The following is a 24,945-nucleotide window of genomic DNA, read 5'->3' as shown; positions in this document are numbered from 1 at the left end:
ACCCTTGAGCAAGGTACTTTACCTAGATTGCTCCAGTAAAACCCCAACTGTATAAATGGGTAATTGTATGTAAAAATAATGTGATATCTTGTAACAATTGTAAGTCGCCCTGGATAAGGGCGTCTGCTAAGAAATAAGTAATAATAATAATATATTTTTTATAAATCATACGATAACAAAATTACCAGCACAGAACCAACAGGCAACTTTTAAAGCTAAGCAATCTGCACCTGTGGTGTGCAGACCCAGTACCAAATAAAGCCTTATTTTTAAGCTTATATATAAGTTCAGAACACACAGGAGATAATATAATAAGACATTACTGATCCCACAGCCTTGATGTATCAATCTTGGAGTCTTAACACAGATATCAGTCACACAGTTTGATACATTGTGCACTATTCTTAGTAGAGATAAATCATTTTGTTTTATAAAGTACATTCTACTTACCCCTGCAATGATTGTTTTTGTAAACTTTTATCATGTCCCAAATTGAAGCATTTGTGTTCATCCATGCAAGCTAACCCCTCCCACTGGATAAGTAATGTAAGCAATTACTATATTTTGTTGATCTAGTCTTGTGATGCACGACATCTCAAGTGGTATAAAACACTCGGGTTGGGCCCCTCCGAAATGGCGCCCCTGCCATGCCCAAATCTCAAAATAGTGCAAAATTCAGCAAGGAAAAAAATTGGCATGACAGCGACGCGAAGCAGACAGGGTGAGGGGTCTGAGGCTAAGTGTGCAGACGTGGAAAATTATAGTCTTGTGCTGCGCACTGAGACCAGGAACCTACAGTTTGTATGCATGTATTGACCACAAACATTTGTTATGCTTTTTACTTTTGACATAAGCGACCAGCAACAGAAAAAATCCCCAAATGCGTGCTAAAATAGACGAATGAAAATTAAGCGACTGGTAAGCCCAATTCCGCTAGTTTTAAGCGGAACTGACATCCCTGCTTTGGTTACGTCGCCCGGAAATGTACGTGAAGAAACTGGCGGCAGATGCAAATTGTGTAGTGAAAGTTTTGACACGGACGGATTTTCATAACATTAAACAAATAATAATAGTCGGGTCCTGGTGAATGTATCTAATTTAAACAAATCCGGTAAGTTATTATTTAGCTTTTCAGAATTGGTTTGTGTGGCTATTGTGATAAGTTACACTACACAAAACTTACACAAAACGTGTTGTTTTTTATTTGCAAACAAGAGTATATATTTTTAGTTCAAAGCACAAGCAACATTAAATGGAGCATGGGCAAGTTAAAATGTGGAGAATCTACAGTATAGTGTTTTGTTCCAACTAAACGTGCTTAAATGTGACCCCATGTAGTGTTACTGAACATTCACAGCTGTGTCGCAGCAATTAAAAAACAAAAAGGCGGAAGCATTGGGACTGGGGAAAATGTATTTATTTTTAAAATAATTATGGACGGGACATTAGCATATAAACAACAGCCTAGAGATATTTACAGTAAAAACCTGAATTTTTGGTATCCATGTATTTACTGTATGACAGCATCTGTTTATTTCTCCAGGTTCAAGATGCTTTTAAATTCAGACCAGGTTGCCTTCATAGGGCAGGTGTTTGAATCATATGTGATTGAACATCACAAAAGCAATGTCCTCCAGATTCTACAGGAACCAGATGACGATGCGCACTATGCAGTTGTGGTGAATGCCATGACCCTTTTTGAGACCAACATGGAGGTTGGAGAATACTTCAATGCGTTTCCGAATGAAGTGCTCCCCGTTTTTGATAATGGTTTACGTAGAGCTGCCATGGCTGTTTTGCAGTCTGTTTCCAATCAAAGTGGCCACTCAATGAAACAAAATCTCCATGCTAGAATATCAGGTGAGTAGCTTTTGTTGTGACAATGTAATTGTTTATATTAACATTACAGAGTAAGTAGCGGGGTTCCGAAAAATATATGGTGTTACACGTCCCCACATGTAGCTACAACTGTTTGTCATGTACCTGTCATTTATTTTCATTGTAAACATCCTGACAACTTTTTACACTTATACCTTTTAAAGTCTGTTTCAAAGCTCTTTTCAAAAGGGCTGCTCGCACTGATAGTGTAAGGATTATTGTCAAGAATTTCAAACAGGTAACACAGCAATAACCATCCATGATGTAGTATGAAAAAGGAAAGCCAGAACACTTGTTGTAATGTGTTTTTAATCACTCTTCCTGCAGTGATTTAGAGAACAGATCTCAAACCCCAGTGCACTAGTGGCCATTTTGAAAATGGCTTTGAAACAGACTTTAAAGTTATAAGTGTAAAACGTTGTCAGGATGTTAACAATGACAAGAAAAATTACAGGTACATTATTTAAACAGGTGGACGTATAACAGTATTTTTTGCAATCCCGCTATTTACTTTTTAAAAGGACATTACATTTGGAGAGACTGCTCACATAGCAATACTGATCCCTAAATTCCTTACCATTTGAATCAATAAAATAGGACTCCCTATTACATACCTTTTCAGGCAAAATGACACCAAAATGCACTGGTAGTTGTACACAAAGAGGTTTATTTTTTTGTAACTATACAGGCCTGAAGTATTTGGATCCACAGCTACTGTATTTAGACCAATTATGATAGAACCCTGTATCAGTGAGATGGAATCTGTGGTCTGGATTCCAGTGAAGTTCTGGGGTAGAAGTTGGCACGTGTAGTTTAAAGTCTTTGTAGATGCATTTGAGATGATAATACATACAAAAAACATATACATATGCATTTAACATGCAAGGCTGGAAATATTTAAATTTCACCGAAAATGTAGAGGTCAAAGAGGCCCTTCGGTGAAACTGGGAGCATACTATACCAGGAGTGGAAAGACGGTGCCAGCCTAGCTTTAAGCCTTTGGAATGAAATGTGTGATCCTGAGGCTAACGCAAGATGCCACAGAGCTGATTTCTATTCTAATCAGGTCAGGTCTCTTTCAGGTTTGTAGTGCTCCTTCATGTGCTGTTTAAGTAACAGAACCCTGATTAAAAAGTTGTTCTGTATGTAGTGGAGGTGGTTACACTTTACATTTTTTCCATATAGCTAGAGAACCGCTTATCCAATTTTCATGAAACGTTATTTATTTGGCATAAGTTATTTAGAGTATCAGATTCTGGGGATAAATGGAGGTGTCTGTGTCAGTTTATTCATCATTTTTTACATATACCTGGAGAATCACTTGACAAATTGAGATTAAACATTGCATTGCTATATATAAATAACTACTGGTGAAGTCCTTTTCCTTAGGCTTCTTGCTATACTGAACATCAAAATAAACTTATCACTTATATTTGGATAAAATTCACTAGATATGATCGAAAAATGACAAACTCTGTTTTAGAGCAGGTGCAGTGAGTTTTTATTGTGCTGATTTAACAATTAACATCACAAAGATGATGCAAAATGATCTGTCGATCTTGGGCAGGTGTTGTGACTCTTGGACAGAGTGAGTCTGGTTATTCCATCTCGCCAGGTTTGAAATTGCTGGCTGTGAGCACCCAAGACGGCAAGCCACAGTACGCTGTCCTAGTCCAGCCTCCAACATGCCGATTACACGAAGGCGCTGCTCTTGACAGACGTGATATATTGTTTTTCTTTATTGTGATTTTCTTTATTGCTTTTATTCAAGCTTGCAATTCAACAGCTGAAATCACTCCATATCCAGTATCCAATCAACTGTCTCACTAATTAGATGATTAAGTGCATATGCTTCAGTCAGTCACTCAAGCGTGTCATGGTCAAGGATGAATGATTGCGTGATTAAAAAAAAATCCAAAAACATTTTGTCAATGTCCATCATTTATATACATTTTTTAAAAAATAAAATAAATGTGCTAAGTTTCTTTTGATGCTTGGTGTATTTGTTTTCCAAGCTCCTGTGTATTTACCATTTTTGTTTATTAAAGTTTTAATAAACTCAATGGGCAGCAGTGTGGAGTAGTGGTTAGGGCTCTGGACTCTTGACCGGAGGGTTGTGGGTTCAATCCCAGGTGGGGACACTGCTGCTGTACCCTTGAGCAAGGTACTTCACCTAGATTGCTCCAGTAAAAACCCAACTGTATAAATGGGTAAATGTATGTAAGAAATAATGTAATTGTATGTAAAAAAAAATAATGTGATATCTTGTAGCAATTGTAAGTTGCCCTGGATAAGGGCGTCTGCTAAGAAATAAATAAATAAAGTGAAAAACAAATTAAATGGGGCTGTACTATTGTGCTACTATGAGCCATTGAGAGGTGTATTGTCAAAATATTTGAGAAGTAGTTTTAGGTTTCTTTGTGCTGCAGTAAGTAAATAGTAGTAAGATGTTTACAAAATGTCATCTCTGTAGGCTTTTTTTCCTTTTCTTAAGGACAGTCCTGTAGGTTTTTGAATAAATGTGATTTCTGGCTTGTGCCGCTGCAAATAAATAGATGTGGCATTTAATTATTTTTTTTAAAACATTTCTCCCCTCAAGGAATTTCTGCCTGCTTTTTTTTTTTTTTTTTTTTTTTTTACTGTGTTTTTATTTATTTTTTTGCAAATTAAAGAAACCTACAGCTCCACCTAGTGGTGAAAAGTTAATCACTGCTACCTTAAAACTCCTTTTAATACTTATTTTATCATATGAAAAATGTATACACAAAAAGTTGTTTTATCTTAAAAACAAGGCGCATAGAGTTAGAAGTTCATCAATTATTCCCCAGTATTAGGAGAAAAGGCGATAGAGAAAAATAACACCAGAAACAAGGTACATGACTAGATGACCATGCCCTACTTTATACAGTAATATGTATAAAAACATGACAGTAATTTCATTGCTGGGTTTAAGGGGATTCTTGAAATAAATAAAAAAAAACCTTATTGCCACCATTAATTAAACAATGTTATAATACTTTCACTGCCGTCTGTTATTCTCTGTGTATAGGTGACTTGGGTTTCTGGAGATGTTCAGTGTCCCTAAAGGTGCTCATAAAGATGTTTCTGATGTACAGTTAACTATCAAGTAATTTATTTTCTTTAACAAACCCCATATTTACTAGAAGTCTGCCGAAATATTTACCTTTTTTCATATTTTAATTATTGACTTACAAGTAGAGTTTGACAAAGTTCAGTAAATGTTTGTCTCCCAAAAGCTTTTGTAGCTTTTTAGATTCCACATAGCAGCCAATATGCCAGTCCGCCATCTCTACTTTGTGTATGTTGCTAAAAGTAAGACAGATTTTATTCCTGTCTTTCCTCCTTTTTTGCAGCTTTACCGGTTTGCCCTGAGTTGACGAGGGAGCACATACCTAAATCCAGAGACGTAGGACACTTCCTGTCCGTCACTGGCACAGTCATACGCACCGGCATGACGAAGGTGCTGGAGTTTGAGCGGGACTACATATGTAATAAGTGCAAGCTTGTCTTCTGCGTGAAAGCAGACTTCGAACAGTATTACACTTTCAGCCAGCCCGTGTACTGCCCCAATGAGGAAGGCTGTAACTCCTCCAAATTCACCTGCCTGTCAGCAAGCTCTTCCACACCTGCCACCTGCAGGGACTACCAGGAAATCAAGATTCAAGAGCAGGTGAATGTAGACAAAGTGTAACATTCCCAAAAAAATAACCAGATTGGAGGGCAGAAAACCCATAGAAAATTATTTGATACACTCAAGTAGTGCATTGTCTCCACCCGGTAGTGACAAAGAGCTATAGACCAAAAGGACATTTTGCATTGTTAGTTAAATCATTCAGGCTTGTATGTTCTGTTATGCTAAACTGTTGCCATTACAAATGTGAATGCTTACACTGTATCTGTTCTGCTGTGTTATTCCTGTGCACAGGTTCAGAGGCTGTCTGTCGGAAGTATTCCACGGTCTATGATGGCAGTACTGGAAGACGATTTAGTGGACAGTTGCAAGTCTGGTAAGTGATCGATTTTTAATTCAATTGTAAAAAATATTTTATTAAAGCTTTGTGATTAACATTTTAGAAAATAATCTGTCACAAGAGGAATCTCTTTGCCACTGACTTTCCTTATGATTCCAAATCTGTATATCCTATGAAATACAGGCAGTCAAACACAGCAACCTGTTGCTGAATGATGCTTTTGAAGTCAGAGTTGGAGAGGAAGTTAATTGCATTTTTTTAATTAAAAACCTGGACCTTAACCCCCAAAGCGCTTGTCATACAATAGCTATAACTAGCAGACACCTGGAGTGTACTTGGGGACCATTGTCTCCCACTCTAATATGCTCAGTCAAATTAATCCACTTTGAAGACTTACACACTGGATGGACCCTGTAGTTTTGGTGTGTACTTTCTCAGAAAGATGTATACAGGGTATACATTGTAGTGCAAAAGTCCTCTGGTCTCAACCAATGACAACATTAAGTGATCACAGCATTTTACTGCATATACTGTAGTTGTATATTGGTCATTTGAAAATGCATGTGTAATCTAATCTATAATCTAAGAATTCTGGGTATTTTGGCTACTACATTGCTTCATTCATCTTTTTTACTGTCGTCTTTTCAATGAGGTGTTTCATAATATTATAGTATATGCAGGATTCCAAATTCTCAAACATGACATGAATTGTAAGACAAAAAAACATTTTACATGCAGTCCTTTTTTGTTGTCCATAGCAGGCATCAATTTGAGGTGTATGGCCACACAACATGTTTTCACCCTGTGGAATGAAAGTGTTGATCAGAGGCTAACCTCATTATTGACCTGACTCTGGATTTGATGTCTTGTTAAACCCGTGTGCTCCACAGGAGACGATGTTACAGTGTATGGCGTTGTGATGCAGCGATGGAAGCCCCTCCATCAAGATACACGCTGTAACCTGGAGATAGTTTTAAAAGCCAACTTCATTGAAGTTAATAATGAACAGCCTACAGGTGTGGTTATTAATGAGGAAGTTCAGAAAGAATTTGAAGACTTCTGGGATAAATACAAAAATAATCCTTTAGCAGGTATTTTTTGATATGCTTTTTTAATTACAATGTGAATACTACTTTTGTGCTTCTGTTATGTCTGTATGTCTATACTTGCACTACACAACAAATAGCACCATTCTCCAAGTGATATTTGGGAGAGAAACTGCTGAAGATGGGTAAATAAGAGATTCACTCCTAACATTTATTTTCACAAGAGATTACCATCTTGCCCATACATTTATTTTTGTGTGAAAGTACAACTATGGCCAAATGTTTTGCATCGCCTAGAATTTTAGTACTGAGACATAATAAAAAATTAAAAAATAATAAAAACTATGTGAACATAATTTGGATCTTTTATTTAACATCATATAATCAAAAACTACAAAATGTTATCGTAAAAGTCTACCAGAAGCCATAATGGTTGTACAGTATTTTGTTAGATTTTGAAATGTCACATTTTTCAATTTGTCAGTTTTTTGTTAAGTATATGGAAAACTACAAAGCGGTATGTAATTCAATATGTTGACATAACATTATTCAGCAGGTTTCACTGGACTTTATGAAGCACAATTTGTTATTTCTGTAGGGTGCTGCAAAACTTTTGGCCATAGCTGTATTGGAGAAGCAAAATGAAAAACATTTCAGTACAAACAGTGGGATTTAAAATGAATAAGAAATGCAAATACATGATACAGTTATCTCTTTGAGATCACTATAGGAAAATGTATGTTGCAAAATGACAGTACCACTGAGTGCCGTTTCAGGAGCGGAAATCCTTTTCATATGTATTATTATTATTATTTATTTCTTAGCAGACGCCCTTATCCAGGGCGACTTACAATGGTTACAAGATATCACATTATTTTTACATACAATTACCCATTTATACAGTTGGGTTTTTACTGGAGCAATCTAGGTAAAGTACCTTGCTCAAGGGTACAACAGCAGTGTCCCCCACTGTGGATTGAACCCACAACCCTCCAGTCAAGAGTCCAGAGCCCTAACCACTACTCCACACTGCTGCCCTGTAGTATTGCTTTAATAAAAAATGAAGTAAACTTCTCATTTTGGATGGTGCTCTTCTGTTTGTAAAAATACAAATATTAATTGCAATCTCTTATTTTTTTTATTCCGGTTTTAAAGGTAGGAATAAAATTCTGATGAGCCTATGTCCCCAGGTTTTCGGCATGTATGTTGTAAAGCTTGCTGTTGCCATGGTGTTGTCAGGAGGTGTACAAAGAATTGATGCATCTGGAAGTAAGGTCAGAGGTCAGTAGTTGAGTGCTTTCTTTTTTTTATGAGCCATCCATAACTAACTCATTTTACCCAAGATGAATTTGCTGCTAGTGTAGTGAGCCAGAGTGACTAGGGGCAGACTTTTTCACTAAGATTGAAATGAGACTCCCATGTCATTTAGTGGCAATGATTCTTGTTAAAAAAATAAAGAAATAAAGAAAGAAATACATTTTCACTCTTTCCATACCTATTGCTTGCAACAGATGTGATTAGCCAAGCTGCTATGCAAGGTTTCCCTTTATGCTTTCAGTATTCCAGTGAGATATGCGGTACTGTCTTTGGATTGAAGACCTGTTAAGTCCAGACAAAGCTAGTTACAAGAACATGCACATTTCTTTCTTTTTCAGGTGAGTCCCACCTTTTACTAGTGGGAGACCCTGGAACTGGAAAGTCTCAGTTTTTGAAATATGCTGCAAAGATTACTCCTCGGTCAGTCCTTACTGCTGGGATTGGATCCACCAGTGCAGGTACTTCTATTAGCCCTCCCATGTCTTGCAGCTGTGCGTTTTCATTAGATGTTTCCCATCCAAGCACTGACTGGATCCAACTGAACTAACAGCATTTTGCGAGCCATTGTTTTATTGTGCATTCAGAACCCCCTCTAGGTCAATCGTGTGAGCAGTACCCTGGTTACAAACCATGCAATGCTGTGCCAAGCTATTCTGTTTACACCTGATAATGCAAGCGTAAGCACTGAAAGATCTGATAGACCTACAACCAAATATGTCATGTTTATGTAAATCAAGTGGAAATCAGATTAATTTGCTGCAGCATCTGCACAGAGAAATGAATCAAGTCTCACATTAATATGCAGGCTTAGGTGATGAAAATATGACATTTTAAAATGACTTTAGCTAAGTTCTGTTTCATTCAGTTCAGAAGTAGTGCTCCTTGTATTATCATACCCATATCATTTCAGGGTTGACTGTTACTGCAGTGAAGGAATCTGGAGAATGGAATTTGGAGGCTGGCGCTTTGGTGCTGTCTGATGGAGGGCTGTGTTGTATCGATGAGTTCAACAGCATCAAGGAACACGATAGGACCAGCATTCACGAAGCCATGGAGCAGCAGACAATCAGTGTAGCCAAGGCTGGGTAAGGTCTCGGTCTGTGATTAAACTGTTATGAACTGGCAGCTTAATATTGCTGTAAAGTCTCAAAACATTTTACAGCAATGTTTATTTACATAGCTAAATCAAACATGTAGTTCTTGAAGTGCGATTTTAGAAAGTCAGTTTCAGAATGCTTAATAATACTGCAGGAGGTCTTGGAGCAGAGCAGCTATAAGGCTCATCACTCTGCAGATGCCTTGTAACTCTTGGTTCGCAAAGCAAACCAAAGTTTGATGACCAGAGACTATTTGGCTGATAAGGAGTAGATCAAAATGTATAATTGGAGGGGGGTTTCCAGTAAAAAAGCAGAAACTTAAAATGAATTGCTATATTCTTTACCACAAGAAGCCTTAAGTTGAAAGTACTATTTTTTTGCATCCAACAAAAGGGAATACTGATCCTGCCGTATTATGGAGATGAAAGATTACTTTATCACATTTGTGATTTGTGATATGTGATATAAATGCTTACATTACTGTATCAGTGGGCCTGTAGGCTACATTTAGGGTTACCAGATTTCCAGCTTGAAAAAATTCACTACTGCATTTTCTAAACCGTTGGAAGCACACAAGTATGATACTGTAGTATTATTTTTCATGGTACATACACAGAAGTAGGCCTATTTCATTACATGTCGATAACTGTACCTTTTAAGTGTATAGACATCCTATCGTTAAGATATCGTCTGTAGTATAGACTGTCCCTTGAAATTCTGACTCGCTCTAAAGCAGCACAACACATTTCTGTCCCAGATGGCTTTCCATAGAGATCACTATGCGTGTGCGCGCATAATCTGGTTTGTTTACTTTTTGCTGTCAAAAACTTTTAAATAGAGGCTCAAGAGTTGCTGTGTTGATTCTGTGTATTTTTTAATGTACTGTATATTCATCTCGCATATCACATGGAGCTCTTTTTCATTTGCCATTTCTTGAAACTGTTGCGCAAATTTCGGTGAGACGGTAAATAAGTGCAAGGTGTTTGTCATTTGTAACGAATACAAACATCTGATTTTTGTATCAGAATACATGCCCCAGCACTCATAGAAATATGTTTGTTTTATTTGTGTTTGTGCTACGCGCTGTTCAAGTCGCAATGGACCAATCAGAAATAAGGTCAAAGGTAGTGGCTGTCAGACTGATACTGTCTCGCTCACGCAGAGATTACCACAGAATTAAAAAGTATTGACATGAGAATTTAATTATTAAAGTCGAAAAATATAATGTTCTTTATGATGCCAATGTCCGTGGTAATAAAGACAATAAAAAGGACGCCACATGGCAAGAAATAATAGAACAATTTTAAATTTATGGTATGCTGTCAATCCTTTATTTCATCTTAAGTTTAGTCAGTGACAGGGAGCACCACACACTGGTTTTGTATTTCTGTAAAATGACGCTTCTTTGTTTTAATAATGTTGGTCAATAATAATCACATTAGCTCTTTAACAAGCTGGTGGTATTCCCCTAACTCTCTTTTCTTTTTGTAGTGTTTTAAATGTTGAATTCGTGATACGCGTATGTATTTAGCTAAATCTGGACTTGTTGTGATTAAGGAAAAAATACGTGATTTACACGAAATTGGGAGGAAAAAAAACACCTGTTAAAATATAAAGTTAAGGTCTAACGTTTTAATATGTGTTTTTGGGGGGGGCAACAAAATGTATCTGTACATCTGTAATTAGCATTAGCTTAAATACATCATGGATAGCTATCAATGATAAAATGGGCTTACAGTTTGACAGGTAACGAGATACTTTTGTTTATGTACAGTGACAAATAATATTACAGTATCATACTTTTGTGTGCTTTCATCTGTTTTTTGCTGTACTACTACTAGGTTATTTTTATAAACTCGGTGTGTGAGATTACCACGTCTCTGTAAACGGGGTAGCATGTAGGCTAACTACTGTGATTACATGGTGGTAACAATAGATAATAAAATAAATAGTCTATTAATTATATTACTTCATTGTTATAAAATTATTAAAACGTTCTAATTATGGATGTAGCTTATGTTATTGAAACTTTTATTTGTATTAACCTAGTGTCACTTTTAATAAAGAATATTTCAACATTAAAAACTTATATATTTTTAAAATAAAAAGTCAACGTGACGTCTATTTGTTTCGCATGACACCTGTCGGTGCAGTTTAACAGATATCCTAGAGCGGCCTTCTCGCAGACAAGCCGGGCTCTAAATTTTAAAACCTTTAACACCACAGTAGCCCCAAGCGGGACTTGAACGTTTCATGATGTATGCCTAGTCCCGATCAAGATGGCGGCATTAATGGACTTTTTTAGATTGAAAACTACTCTCCACGCCTGCGCAAAGTTCATGGGAAATTTAGTCTTAGCATTGAAAAAGTGATGAACTACACTGATCCTTTATCAAAAACTGTTGCCCATCCGGTTTTAAGTCTTTGCGCATCTTTTTTTAAAACCAGTATTTTAAGAAAACTGTTTAAAATCTTAAAATGAAAATAGCAAAAGGCATGTCACACAAATAGGATCTGCATGTCTTGTAATTGTCATTTTAATTAACCTGGTAGTTTTAGAGAACCACGAGTGTGAATATTTTTGTAATGTTACTCTATAGGGGAAAATGCAAGTTCTGTTTAACCTCTCTGGGGTGACCCGTAAACAGCTAAATTGTTAGCAATGCACAAACATGGAAACAAAAAACACTCCAAGGTTTATAACTAAATAAACAGTTTATTATGTTGGTCAGGATAAATGCGCCACGCTGGATTTTACCACAACTCCGATTACAATGCACACGAGACACTTTGCAGACACATGTTTGGCGATCATTTAATGTAGATAAACATTCCCGTTCCAAATTCGTATATACATCCATAGCACACTATCACCAATCCTTGTACAAAACAAGACAACAATTATGATTTTTACACAACTTTAACCCCTTTTTATACAAGCTTAAAACCACAGTGTCTTGCCACTTACAGGGAGGGAGAGAGCATGCTTCAAATTAGCACTTCCGTAAATAGTAGCACGCTTTTCCCTTTCTACTCAGAATGCACTTTTAATGCATGATTAAATTGTAAAAAAAAAAAAAAATGTATCTGCGATCAACTCTTTAGTTGACTAATCAGTGTGTGTTTATATATAATGTGTGTGTGTGTGTGCTTGCATGTATATCTATATATGTGTGTGCCTATGTATTGGATTTATTTGCATCAGAGCTATAATCTTCCTGTACTAAGTTTAACAATGTATTTGGGGGGTCTCCCAAGTGGCGCATCCCGTAAAGGCGCTCCGTGTGGAGTGCAGGATTCGCTCTATAGCCTGGACGTCATCGGTTCGAGTCCAGGCTATTCCACAGCCGACTGGACGGGAGCTCCCAGGGGGCGGCGCACAATTGGACGAGCGTCGCCTGGGGGGAGGGAGGGTTAGGTCGGCCAGGGTGTCCACGGCTCACCACGCACCAGCGACCCCTGTAGTCTTTCCGGGCGCCTGCAGGCTTGCCTGTAAGCTGCGTTGTCCTCCGATGCCGTAGCTCTTGGGTGGCTGCATGGTGAGTCCGCAGTATGAAAAAAAGCAGTCGGCTGATGGTACACACTTCGGAGGACAGCGTGTGTTCATCTTCGCCCTCCCGAGTCAGCGCAGGGGTGGTAGCGGTGAGCTGAGCCTAAAAAATAATTGGACATTCTAAATTGGGAGAAAATGTTTTAAAAATATATATTTTTTTCTTTTCTTTTCTCTTTAGTATAGTGTGCAAGCTAAATACAAGGACCACCATCTTGGCAGCAACTAACCCCAAAGGCCAGTATGACCCCAATGTGTCTGTATCTGTAAATGTAGCCCTCAGCAGCCCACTGCTGAGCCGCTTTGACTTGGTCCTGGTGTTGCTGGACACTAAGAATGAGGAGTGGGACCATATCATCTCCTCCTTTATACTCGAAAACAAAGGTATGCATAATAATCTTCTAACACTTACCTGTAGTTGTATATCATTTTTTCCTCATGACTAATTAAATAAATAAATAAATAAATAAATAAATAAATGTTGGGGGTCCTCGAGTGACTCACCTGGTAGAAGCTCAGCTGTGTGGTGTGTAGGGTGAATCATACAGCGCAGGTTCGCGTCCTGGCTGTGCGAAGTAGGCCTGTCTTTGCTGGGGACTCCGAAGGGAGTGTTGCATTGGCTCTGGTGCTCCCGTGGATTAGGGAGGTAAAACCGGCAGGGACTGTTTCTCCTTATCGCTCTACAGCGAACCTTGCTGGCAGGTGCCCAGTGAGCTCAGAGCAGACACCTGCAGGGCTGGCCTTTGTCCTCCAGAGGTCGGTGGCTAGCTAACATCCGCTCTCGAGTTCCTGGGTGAAAAAAGAAGCTGGCTTGGTCGTGGGATCAGAGGACGCCCACTGAATCTTCGGGTCTCCTGAGCCATGTGGGGAATTGCTGCGGTGAGGAGAAAAGCGGGGGAAAATATTATAGCTGGACACATTTAAAATAAAAAAAAGAAATATATATTGCAAAAAAATATATGAAAAATATATATGTCGGATCTTTCCTATAATAAATAATTCCAAGCGTTGCATCTGGTGCAAGCCCAACACTGCACATCACCCAGTCAACACCATCCCAAGGGACTGGGAAGGAAATTCACATTTCAGCAGGATAAAGACCCGAAGCACAAAGCCAAAGCCACACAGGAGTGGTTGAACAAGAAGAGAATTCATGTTGTTGAGTGGCCCAGTTAAAGTCCTGACTTGAATCCAATCGAAAATTTATGGTGAGACTTGAAGATTGCAGTCCATCGACGATCCCCAACAAACTTATCAGAACTGTAGCAATTTTCCCGTGAAGGATGGGCAAAAATGTCACAGTTTTACTGTGCAAAGCTAGTAGAGAACTATCCAAAAAGACTCATAGCAGTAATTGCTGCAAATGGTGCTTCTACCAAGTACTGACTTAAGGGACTGAATACTTATGCAACCAGTAAATTTCGTTTTGTACATTTTCTTTGCAAGTTTTGCTGACATTTAACCTCCTCATATAAGTGTTCAGTTTAACCACTACAGCTTTGTATAAAAAAAAGTTTGTTTGAAAAACTGTGCACAGATTATTTGTAATTCAACAAAATGTGACATTATTGGTAGGGGGTGAATACTTCTGCAAACCACTGTATATAGTGTTTTAGGTTTTTGTCTTTTATAACAGGGATAAAATCGGTACAAAATAGTTTTTAATTGAAACATCGGTAAAAATCGGGGGGAAAAAACACTTTACATGTGGAATATGATGAGTAGCAGTTCTGGTTTCTGATTAATAATGTCCCTGGGGGCTCCCGAGTGGCGCATCCAGTAAAGGCGCTCCGTGCGGAGTGCAAGATGTGCCCTATAGCCTGGAGATTGCAAGTTTGAATCCAGGTTATGTCACAGCCGACCGTGACCGGGAGTTCCTAGGGGGCGGCGCACAATTAGCTGAGCACTGCCCGGGTCAGGAGGGCTTAGGTTGGCAGGGGAATCCACAGCTCACCACGCATCAGCGACCCCTGTGGCCTATAGGGTGCCTGTGGTTCTGCAGTGGAGCCGCCAGATCTGTGTTGTCCTCCGACACTATAGGTCTGGTGGCATCGCAGTGGATCTGCAGTGTGAAAAATGACGGCTTGGCAGGAGCACGTTTCGGAGGACGCGTGTTCCAGCCGCCGTTTCCCGAGTCGGCGGGGGGGTTGCGAGCGGTGAGCCGAGGATACAGATAATAATTAGGCATACTAAATTGGGGAGAAAACCGGGGTAAAAAATTGGTGACGACTACATTTATAAATAAAATATACATAATGTCCCTGGCATGTAAAATGAAGCAGAATCTGTGCAAGTCGAAGCCACATTTTCCAAAGTTAATTGGTACTTTGCAAACGTTTGGGCAATCGCTGTGCTGACGGAAATAGTATCTACAGAAGGTATGAACATGACATCAGCACAAAACAAGCCAGGTTTATTTGCCTTGAAATCATAAAAAAGGAAAATTGTCAACTAAAGCATCACCATTTTCTGTAAAATATTTACGATTAAGATTGTCGGCGTTTGGCAGTGTTTTACTACAGACAGTACTGTCGCACAAAGTCACCAATACATACCTCTCTGCAATAAACAGTGGCTGTCCAGCAAAGCACATTGAGACTTTCACCATGCAATACTCGACCTACGGTTGAAATGGAAACCCCAGTCCCACTTGCAGCCAATTCACTTTGAATATCTTTGGCAGTTAATTTTGGTTTGTTAGTAACCTTCCTCACAATTCTTCTACTTGTTCTTGGTGAAAAAACCTTCTTTCTTCCAGACTGAGGCAACATTGTGACAGTACCATGAATCTTGTACTTCTTGATTTAATAGAATCAATAGTTGAAGTTGGGATACTCAAATGGTTGGAAATCTTCTTGTATCCCTCTGCCTAAGGTCTTTTTCCCATATTGACTTATTGGTAATGACAGCAATCATCCTATTCACCCACCTGAATGTTCACCTACAATCCAGCATTTCCTAGACGTTTCTAGAATTAGGTTCTGCATTATCATATTGAAATGTCTAGCACCTTGTAGACAATACTATCTTAGCATCAAAGGGTATGAATACTTTTGAATTAGCATTTTTGGAGTTTTGCAAAAAAAAAAAAAAAAATGCTGAAATATTTTTTGTAACTTTTTTTTTCTCATCCACAAAAGCAAAACTAAAATATTACTTCTGTTAATCATAGTACTGTACAAACAAAACCAACTACAGTACATCTAAATGGAAGCCTACTTTATTTTAAAACAGTCCTTTCAGCTATGTATTTTTTGACATTTGTATCTTTTTTTGTGTTCCCTGAAAAACGGATAAGGGTTGGAACGGGCCAAAATGAAATAATCAGATATGCGTTACACTCTTTTAACCGTCACTGAAGTCAGAATCTTACAGGGTGGGATATGCAAGTGCTGACTGTAGTTTAATTATTTTAATAAGTTTATTTCTATTCATAATTAACCAACAGGTGCACCCAGTGTATCTGCCAAATTGTGGAGCATGGAGAAGATGAAAACATATTTCTGTCTCATTAAGGCATTGAAGCCCAGAATGTCTGAAGAAGCCAATGCTATCCTAATTCGATATTATCAGCTGCAGCGGCAGAGTGACGTCAGAAATGCTGCCAGAACCACTATTCGCATGCTAGAAAGCTTGAGTCGCTTAGCAGAAGGTGAGATTTATTTTATATTCCACCCGATGTCTGTCACAGTGCCTTGTGTTTCAGAAAGTTGTATAGTTTTCAAATCCCAGCCCCTGCATGAATACAAATAGTGGGGTAGATGCACTTCTTCATAGACAGATTAATTCTAAAATTGAGTCTTTTTGAAGTGAAGTTACTTCCAGGTCAGGGATCGATGACCCAGGAATATCAACAGCACAGCTAAGTCATTTCTCAAGAGTTCAATCAAAGGGTACATTTAAGGGTTTAAGCCTCCAGCATCTTCAAGAAGTAACAGCATTGGTAGTGAGAGCAAAGTTAATTAGACTTATTGTAATGATGAATACCTACCAGTGTGTGTATACAGTGCCGTGAAAAAGTATTTGCCCCCTTGTCTGATTTTCTGCATTTTTGCACATTTTTCACATTGTATTCGGTCAGATTTTTTTGTGGGTTGTAGTAGTATATAGAGGGAGTCTGAAAGAAAAAATGACACCAAAGTTTGGTGCTTCTTTCATTTGTTTGGTGTGCAAGGTAATCAAACATGCAATCTTCAGGTGTGAAAAAGTTATTGCCCCCCCCCCCAGTTAACTCAACCCAATTAAAGGGATAATTAGGGTCAGCTGTTTGAGTACTTTGGTTAACAACCAGGCCTGATTTGGGCCAGCCCTGCCCAATATAAATCTGATTAACTTTGGCCCTTACCATCAGAGTGAAGTTGTCAGCACACAGGTTCTAGAGCAGGGGTGGGCAATTCCGGTCCTGGAGGGCCGGTGTCCCTCCTGGCTTTTGTTGCAACTTTGCCTGAATTACTTAATTGGACCAATTATTAACAATTATTGGTCTAATTAAGTAATTTAGAGCACAGTTGGAACAAAAGCCAGGAGGGACACCGGCCCTCCAGGACCGGAATTGCCCATCCCTGTTCTAGAGGCACATCATGCCACGAACAAAAGAAATTCCTGAAAACCTCCGGAAAAAAGTTGTTGATGTCTATCAGTCTGGAAAGGTTTACAAAGCCATGTCTAAGGCTCTGGGGCTCCACCGAACCACAGTCAGAGCCATCTTGTCCAAATGGAGAAAGTTTGGGACAGTAGTGAATCTTCCCAGGAGTGGCCGTCCTGCCAAAATCTCTTCAAGAGCAAAGCGTAAAATCATCCAGGAAGTCACAAAGAACCTTAGAACAACATCCAGGGATCTGCAGGCCTCTCTCGCCTCGGCTAAGGTCAGTGTTTATGACTCCACCATCAGAAAGACACTGGGCAAAAATGGGATTCATGGCAGAGTAGCACAGCGGAAACCATTGCTCATTAAGAACATGAATGCTCGCCTCAAGTTTGCCAAAAAACACCTGGATGATCCTTAAGAGTTCTGGAACAATGTTCTATGGACAGATGAGTCAAAAGTGGAACTTTTTGGCCGATATGGGCCCCGTTATGTCTAGCGAAAACCAAACAATGCATTCCACAGTAAGAACCTCATACCAACGGTCAAACATGGTGGTGGTAGTGTCATGGTTTGGGGACGCTTAGCTGCATCAGGACGCAGCTGGTCATGCAGCAAGACAATGATCCAAAACACACAAGCAAGTCTACATCAGAATGGTTGAAGAACAAGAAATTTAAAGTTTTGGAATGGCCTAGTCAAAGTCCAGACCTAAACCCCATTGAGATGTGGCAGGACCTGAAACGAGCTGTTCATGCTCGAAAACCCACAAATGTCACTGAGTTGAAGCAGTTCTGCATGGAGGAGCAGGCCAAAATTCCTCCACGGCGCTGTGAGAGACTAATCAATAACTACAGGAAGCGTTTGGTTGCAGTTATTGCTGCTAAAGGTGGCGTAACCAGTTATTGAGTCTAAGGGGTTGATTTCTTTTTCACATGGGGGCATTGGGTGTTGCATAACTTTCTTTAATAAATAAATGAAATATGTATAAAATGTGTGTGTTCTTTGTTCACTCGGTCCATTTTATCTAATATTAGGTTTTGGTTGAAGATCTGATAACATTCAGTGTCAAAAATATGCAAAAATGCAGAAAATCAGACAGGGCAAATACTTTTTCACGGCACTGTATAATATATACAAAAAAATGTTAAGTAGGTTTTGTTTTGATTCTAGCTCATTCAAGGCTGATGTTCAGGGACATTGTGACAGTGGAAGATGCAATCGTTGTTGTTTCAGTCATGGAATGTTCAATGCAGGTATGTTTCTGGCCTTGCTTATGATAGAGCAGTCCTAACCAATGACGTCATCGTCTTCTTGCTACTTCAGTGACTTGCATCTATTCATCATTTTATTTATTTTAAGTTGGGGCATGTTCTCGCTATGAGTTGCACACAACACAAGGAGAAAGCACACCCCAAATTTGTTTGTTCTACTTGAGCTGGGATGACCCTGCTTTTTGCATGTCCCTGGAGCAGTGTGGAGAGTAGGGGTTCTACTGTACATTTATTTACTTTTTGTAGGGAAAGAAATCTGACATGATTTTTTTTTTTTTATCAAAAATACTTTATATGTATAAAAGAAAATAATGTTAATACAATTGTATAAACATTAGATATAAGCAAGCAAAGACGTGCAGGTCACTGCATGCCCTAATGTATACGTTTGTATTATAACACAGACGTCCATGGAGTCAAATCAGAGGATTGACTAATGATTCAAACAAAAACGTTACATTAAATACTATGAATATATTGGCATTTCCACCCCATTTCTTATACTCTCTTCCAATCAGTATGGATCCACTTTGCTGTCACACACCTTCAATACACCTCCTGGTAAGGGGGGAAACTCGCCCAAATCTATCACATTCTATAGTGCGTCACATTTAAGCATTTTAACCTAATCTGTTTCAAACTAGTCCTTTGTTTGTGGTGTTCTGTTTTCACACTGTGTGTCTCCATTCCTCCACCCATCTTGATTAGACACCTGGTAACTTTGGCACTCTGCCCGGATGCCAAGATACGAGAGACTGCAAATATCTAGTTTCTTTTTTTTAGAGAGACAGGAAAATTGCAGAGTCTTGCTTAGCTAGTTACATGTGCTTTAAGATGTATTAAAATATGAGAATATCAAAACTCATACAAATAATCAACTACATAATTAATACTTTATGAAGAATGTCATCTCCTACAACTTTTACCTCAATTAAGTTTATAAAAATATTAGTTTTTTTTTTCTCCTAAATGATTAATGTTAAAAATGTAAACTCTGTCAGCTCTTACTTTATTTTAATTTAGGGAGGGGCTCTTCTCGGTGGTGGGAATGCACTGCATACTTCTTTTCCAGAGGACCCATGTGAGCAGTATAAAATGCAATGTGAGCTTCTCCTTGAAGGATTGGGGCTGCAACATCTTCTCAGTAATGAGCTGGAACGCCTTAATAAGTAAGAAACAAAAATGCACTGTAACGTGTTATAGGCTGGTTATCTCATTTTTCGGCAGACAAAATAATTGTAATACAATTTCAAAACATTTGGAGTTGCCTTTACCAATATAATCTGAAATGTACTTTTATTTACAAAAAAAATGAGTTGGCCCCAAATTGCAGAAAGAGGCTCAGAGTACAAATATTGTGTTTTTTTTATGGCTTATTTTGGCAGATCAGACTGATGACATCAGATCTAGAATACATTTCACTCTTTCATACTAAATTGATTGCCCTATGCAGTAAGGTTAAACCCAGATGTAGAATAAAAAATATATTTAAAATGCATAATTCTTTGACATTTAGTCCTGAGTGTGTGTTTATTTTATTTTTGTTAAACTTTCAGCTTTTTGGTTAATAAATATATCCATTTTTTTAAATACAGTTGTAACAGTGGTGTATTTGTGATTCTGTATTCCTCAGGTTACAGAATAATTGTGCCGGTCCTTCTAAACAAACAGAGACTTCTGTCCATGAAGAAGGATTACATGATAATTCAACTATTCAAACAGTAAAACCATCTGCAACAGAATCCAAGACAAACAGCAGCTGTGAACATGGTCTGGAATGGTTCATCTCTTTGAAAAATAGAACCGAGACAGAACCGAATATGCATGTGTCACCAATACAAAAGGTGCCAGAGGAGGGTTACAATGAGAAAACTTCAACTGAATCAGGTGATTCACTTCATAATAACAAGAGCATTCAGGATCTGTCAAGTAGCAACACAGCAGTAAGGACAGCTCTAAGTGATAGGTTGGCTGCACAAGATAAACTGGCTAGTTCTGTTGTCAAAGAAAGCATTGGTTCAAAAAAGGACAGCAATACAACAGCCACAGAGTATGTTGTAACAGTAAAGGGTTCTAAAAATCTACACAGTAAGAGGAAGAAAAAGATCAAACATCTTTGTCAGGATACAGAAAGCCATGAAAAGACCACTGATTTAAAATCGGACCATTCTGGTTTATTTGACCAAAGTCATGATGGATCAGGCTACCCCTCTTCTGCTGACAAGAGGCTTTCACACAGCACACCGCTAAGATGCGTTCCTTCGGTGAGAAGAAATAAGAAAGCCCAGATTGACCACACTGCAGGTCCTCCTGCACCAGATACTGATGAGATCCCTGACTTTCTCCGGTCAAAACTGAGTTGTTTTGTGTTTAAACCAAGAGAGAAATTGTCTTATTCTGATGATTGTCATAGTGTATGTAATAAGCGGGATCAGTTATTACAGAAACTAAATGGTAATGATATGGGTCATGCTGACACCACTGAATCGAGGGGAGACCAAGTGAAAAGCCACGCACCAAGTGACCCCAGCAGAGGTGTGGTGTCCGTCACTAAATTATCAAAATTTGGTAAATTTTCCTTTACGTCCCCCACAGAGGAGAAATGTGTTGACCAAACCGTTGTTAAACAACAAGGGCAAGCACAGGTGTACATGGGACAAAATACAGACACATACAGTACTGGTAGTTCAAGAAAAAGAAAATCATTTCAACTGGGTTTTGCTGATCCAAGAAATACCATATCAAGCAAAGCTCTCTTTTGCTCTTCACCGCTGGATGATGAAGCCTTAGATGTTGACTGGGAAGAAGAATTCAGGAAAAAATGATAATTACATCAGTGTGTGCTTGGAGATTTATGACAAGTCTGGAAGACTTTGTTTGTTTCTACTTCAGACCAAGAGGTACATACCAAAAGTCTGGTGTGTACACTTGGCACAATTTGAGGGCTACTAAAATGTATGTACATTTTCAAAATTGAACGAAAATAAAAACTGAATAATGTAATGCAAATTTTACTTTTCTTGTTGGGTTCTTGATAGGCGTTATAATCAATACATTTAACAAGCCTGTAAAGGAAATATCATTTTGTATACAAGCATTTGAAGTAACTGAATTTTTGTTGTATTTTTCCATTAAAAAAGATTCTTCAAACTGCTCATAAATCATAGTACTGTATTTACATAAAGGTAGCCAGATTCCCCCAAGAGACTACGCTGTGTTTCTGCTCAGTGAACTGAGCATGGAGCTGCTGTCAAGGTCACAGAAAAGCCCCAAGGAGTTCTTCACTGAGGTTTATGTCAAGAACGTAATGCGTGTAGAACAGGGATTTTCATTATAGGCTCATTGGCTGCACTTTCTTAGCACAGGTAAGAATGGTTTTTGCTTTTACTGACTAACTCATTTTGAGTCATGATAGTTGAAGTATGTTTAAATTTTAACTGTTTTAACGTGTCAGACAATTGCAATAACAGCTGAAAATACTGCTTGGAATTGTCAAACCATGAGTTCTTACTTAGTCAACGTCTGTTTTACCTTTCACAAATTAAGTGTGGCATTGAATTCATTAAAATGAGGCATGACTTGCATGTCAGAATCTTTAAACCTTTTTTGACTAAGATAATGATCCTTTGTGACATTGTATCTTATTTTTTTAACTTTTTTTTAATAGAGCATGCACTGTACACAGTTAAGTATTGAATGTTCAAGGAACAATATTGTTATATAGAGAGAACAATTACCCCCTGCCCCGAGTTATTAATACAGGAGACATGGGTAATAATGTTGTGATCGGGTAACATGAGCAATTAACTGCTCACTTCTACTGTGGATGAAGCAAGGGTTTTATCAATTATGAATGCAAAATATCAATGTTATTTGCACCTAGCTCAGTCATATATGGAGTAAGTCATATTTACTGTACATCTGAATATAACACTGCTGCCACTTTATATTGTATCTTGTTTTCTGTAACTACTTATGACCACCTGGATGATAATGCCAAAGAAAATACAAGGATCTATTGTGGTTAGAAAATGTTTAAATTTTTAAATAGACCCTTGTTTGACAAAGGGTTTTGTTGGTTTTCATCATATAGACCTCAGCTATGGTATTCATTCAGCTATATATGTATTTTTGGTTTTGCATTAAACTCCAGCTCACAACTGAGACTACTGTTTGCCCAACGCTTTCATTTTGAAAAACAATCTTAAGATCTCCCACTATATATAAGGAACAGCCTTCTCTTAAGACCATTTCACTTCCTTTTTAATGGTCTTAATAATTCCATAGCACAAAATGGCGATTTAGAGACAGGATCCGTCAAGTATTTTACATCAACACAGAAAAAAAAACTGAATAAATAACAATGCGAGGCAGTGCATTAGTAGGAGTGAAAGATAAATGTTCGAGTTCTGAAATTATACTGCAGGGACAAACAATGCCTGGTGGAACATATGCGAGTCATTCTAGAACTGTTAGCGATGGTCCCAAGTGAGTACTTAAAACACAGGAAGGGTTACTTTTCTGTAGCTTCTGGACTAAAATAGTATTTTAGACTCAAGGGCAAAAAGATACGGAGTACATTTTAAAGAAACAAATATTAGTGAGCTAAGCCGGTCGTTTTATGATAATTAATTGAAAGGCAAGTGCCAGGTGGCTTTTATAACAAGGAATGTAATCTTGTTCAGGGAAATCCATTGGTAGTTTTGTCAGGGTATTCCAAATACGATGTTATGAAAGCTTATCAAGGCAATCATCCACAGCTCACCCTCAGTATCTCTCTTCACATGTTAAAACTGTTACTGTCCTACTGAATTCACTACCTCTGCAGCATGTATAGACTCATACAGATCTAAGAACGTCACTTAAAACTAGTATACTATTGTGGTGTACTGTATGAAAGATGACTCAACTCAAAACAACAAAGAAATCTCACTTTATGACTGAATGCTTGAAACAGATCTTGAAGCTGTTTGTAGTAAACTAGTTCATGTATTAAAGGGTACATAAGGACCTTTTTGTTTAGTAACTTTAACACTTTAACTATTTACAATCTTGAAATAAAAATTGAAGTATATATCTGAAAGGTTATAGATGCAGTTGCAAAACATAAGTATTGCCAGCAGGGGGCAGTGAAACCTTCAGTGAATCTTTAACTCAGCTGCTTGTCTTGCAACCACATAAACAGCTAAATAGAAACAAGAGGTGCCCTAAAACGGAGATACCTCGTAACCTAAACAATATTTCTGTTTGTGTAATTGGTAGTTTTTTCATTCCAAAATATGTTTCTTCATTTTGTAAAAACTGGTTTAGGAGAATGACAGTCATGATCATGCTTTTGATAAATCTTTGCTTCTCCTGTTTTTTATGGTCAACTATGTGATTAACTGCTCTAGGCTTTACTAACTACAGTGTGCAACATGTTGATTACGTGGCATGTTCCATGGAGCAGCTTAAGCATAAGCTTGCTTCATGATTTGCATTTTTCTATAATAGTTTCCAATAAATTGCCTTACTAGAGCTGTAGTTCAAATATTGTTATAATTGCTGGAGTAATTGTAATGGTATATGTGCAAAATACTACATTAGTAATATAATTGGTATAGCCTTCTGTTATCACAGTATCCTCTTGTAAACATGTTTTTTTTTTTTTTTTTTTTCCCCCACAATAAACTGAAGAGACAGGAATGGCTCAAACTCTTAGGCCATGGATTTTATACATTTGTTAGTTTTGTCTAAAATATTTCTGCACAGTGATATTTTGATTAACAGTATACCACTATAAGCATTGTCTAAGCTATTTAAATAACTAACGAACTGGTACCTTATCAATAAAGGGTATTGTAGGGACAGTATCATTGTAGGGACAGTATCGGTGTATTACCTTCAACATACATATTGCACAACATGGAACATATATGAGGTTGAGGTTTTTGTGCTAGAACACTGCCCAGGGCTCCGTATGATCTAAATCTATGTCAGGAGTCATAGAAAGCAAGGAAATTCAAAAAGAGAAAAAAAGAAATAGTTGACACTAAAGGCGAATGTGAAAACATATGCATGTTCTTGAACAGTGACCTAGATTCCTGGCTTGCTGAAATGCATTACTCTCCAGCTGCCAGTATTATTCTCTGCTTACCTAGAGTAGAACTAGGACACATAATAATTGTAGTACATATTGCAAGCTTTGCAAGAGCCTTACAATAATA

The 24,945-nt window shown here is 38.0% G+C and overlaps 1 protein-coding gene and 1 long non-coding RNA gene across 2 annotated transcripts; one reads left to right on the top strand and one right to left on the bottom strand.

The window, feature by feature from the left end:
* Nucleotides 1–700: 700 nt before the first annotated feature.
* LOC117410918 (DNA helicase MCM9-like) lies at nt 701–23,559 on the top strand. Its single transcript, XM_034017871.3, has 13 exons — nt 701–1,111; nt 1,544–1,860; nt 5,253–5,569; nt 5,825–5,906; nt 6,761–6,961; nt 8,072–8,197; nt 8,572–8,691; nt 9,144–9,318; nt 13,062–13,264; nt 16,329–16,532; nt 18,639–18,721; nt 19,763–19,908; nt 20,373–23,559. The coding sequence occupies exons 2-13, from the start codon at nt 1,551–1,553 to the stop codon at nt 21,562–21,564; spliced, it is 3,159 nt and encodes a 1,052-aa protein (XP_033873762.3). The 5' UTR covers nt 701–1,111; nt 1,544–1,550; the 3' UTR covers nt 21,565–23,559.
* Nucleotides 11,988–19,811, bottom strand: LOC131737313 (uncharacterized). The gene is made up of 3 exons (XR_009328929.1): nt 19,748–19,811; nt 13,385–13,754; nt 11,988–12,983 (listed from the first exon to the last, which is right to left on the bottom strand). It is a non-coding gene; the product is annotated as an uncharacterized LOC131737313 (long non-coding RNA).
* Nucleotides 23,560–24,945: the final 1,386 nt, after the last annotated feature.

Source organism: Acipenser ruthenus, chromosome 6, assembly GCF_902713425.1.
Source record: "Acipenser ruthenus chromosome 6, fAciRut3.2 maternal haplotype, whole genome shotgun sequence".
NCBI lineage: Eukaryota > Metazoa > Chordata > Actinopteri > Acipenseriformes > Acipenseridae > Acipenser > Acipenser ruthenus.
This window is presented reverse-complemented; position numbering and strand designations above follow the sequence as displayed.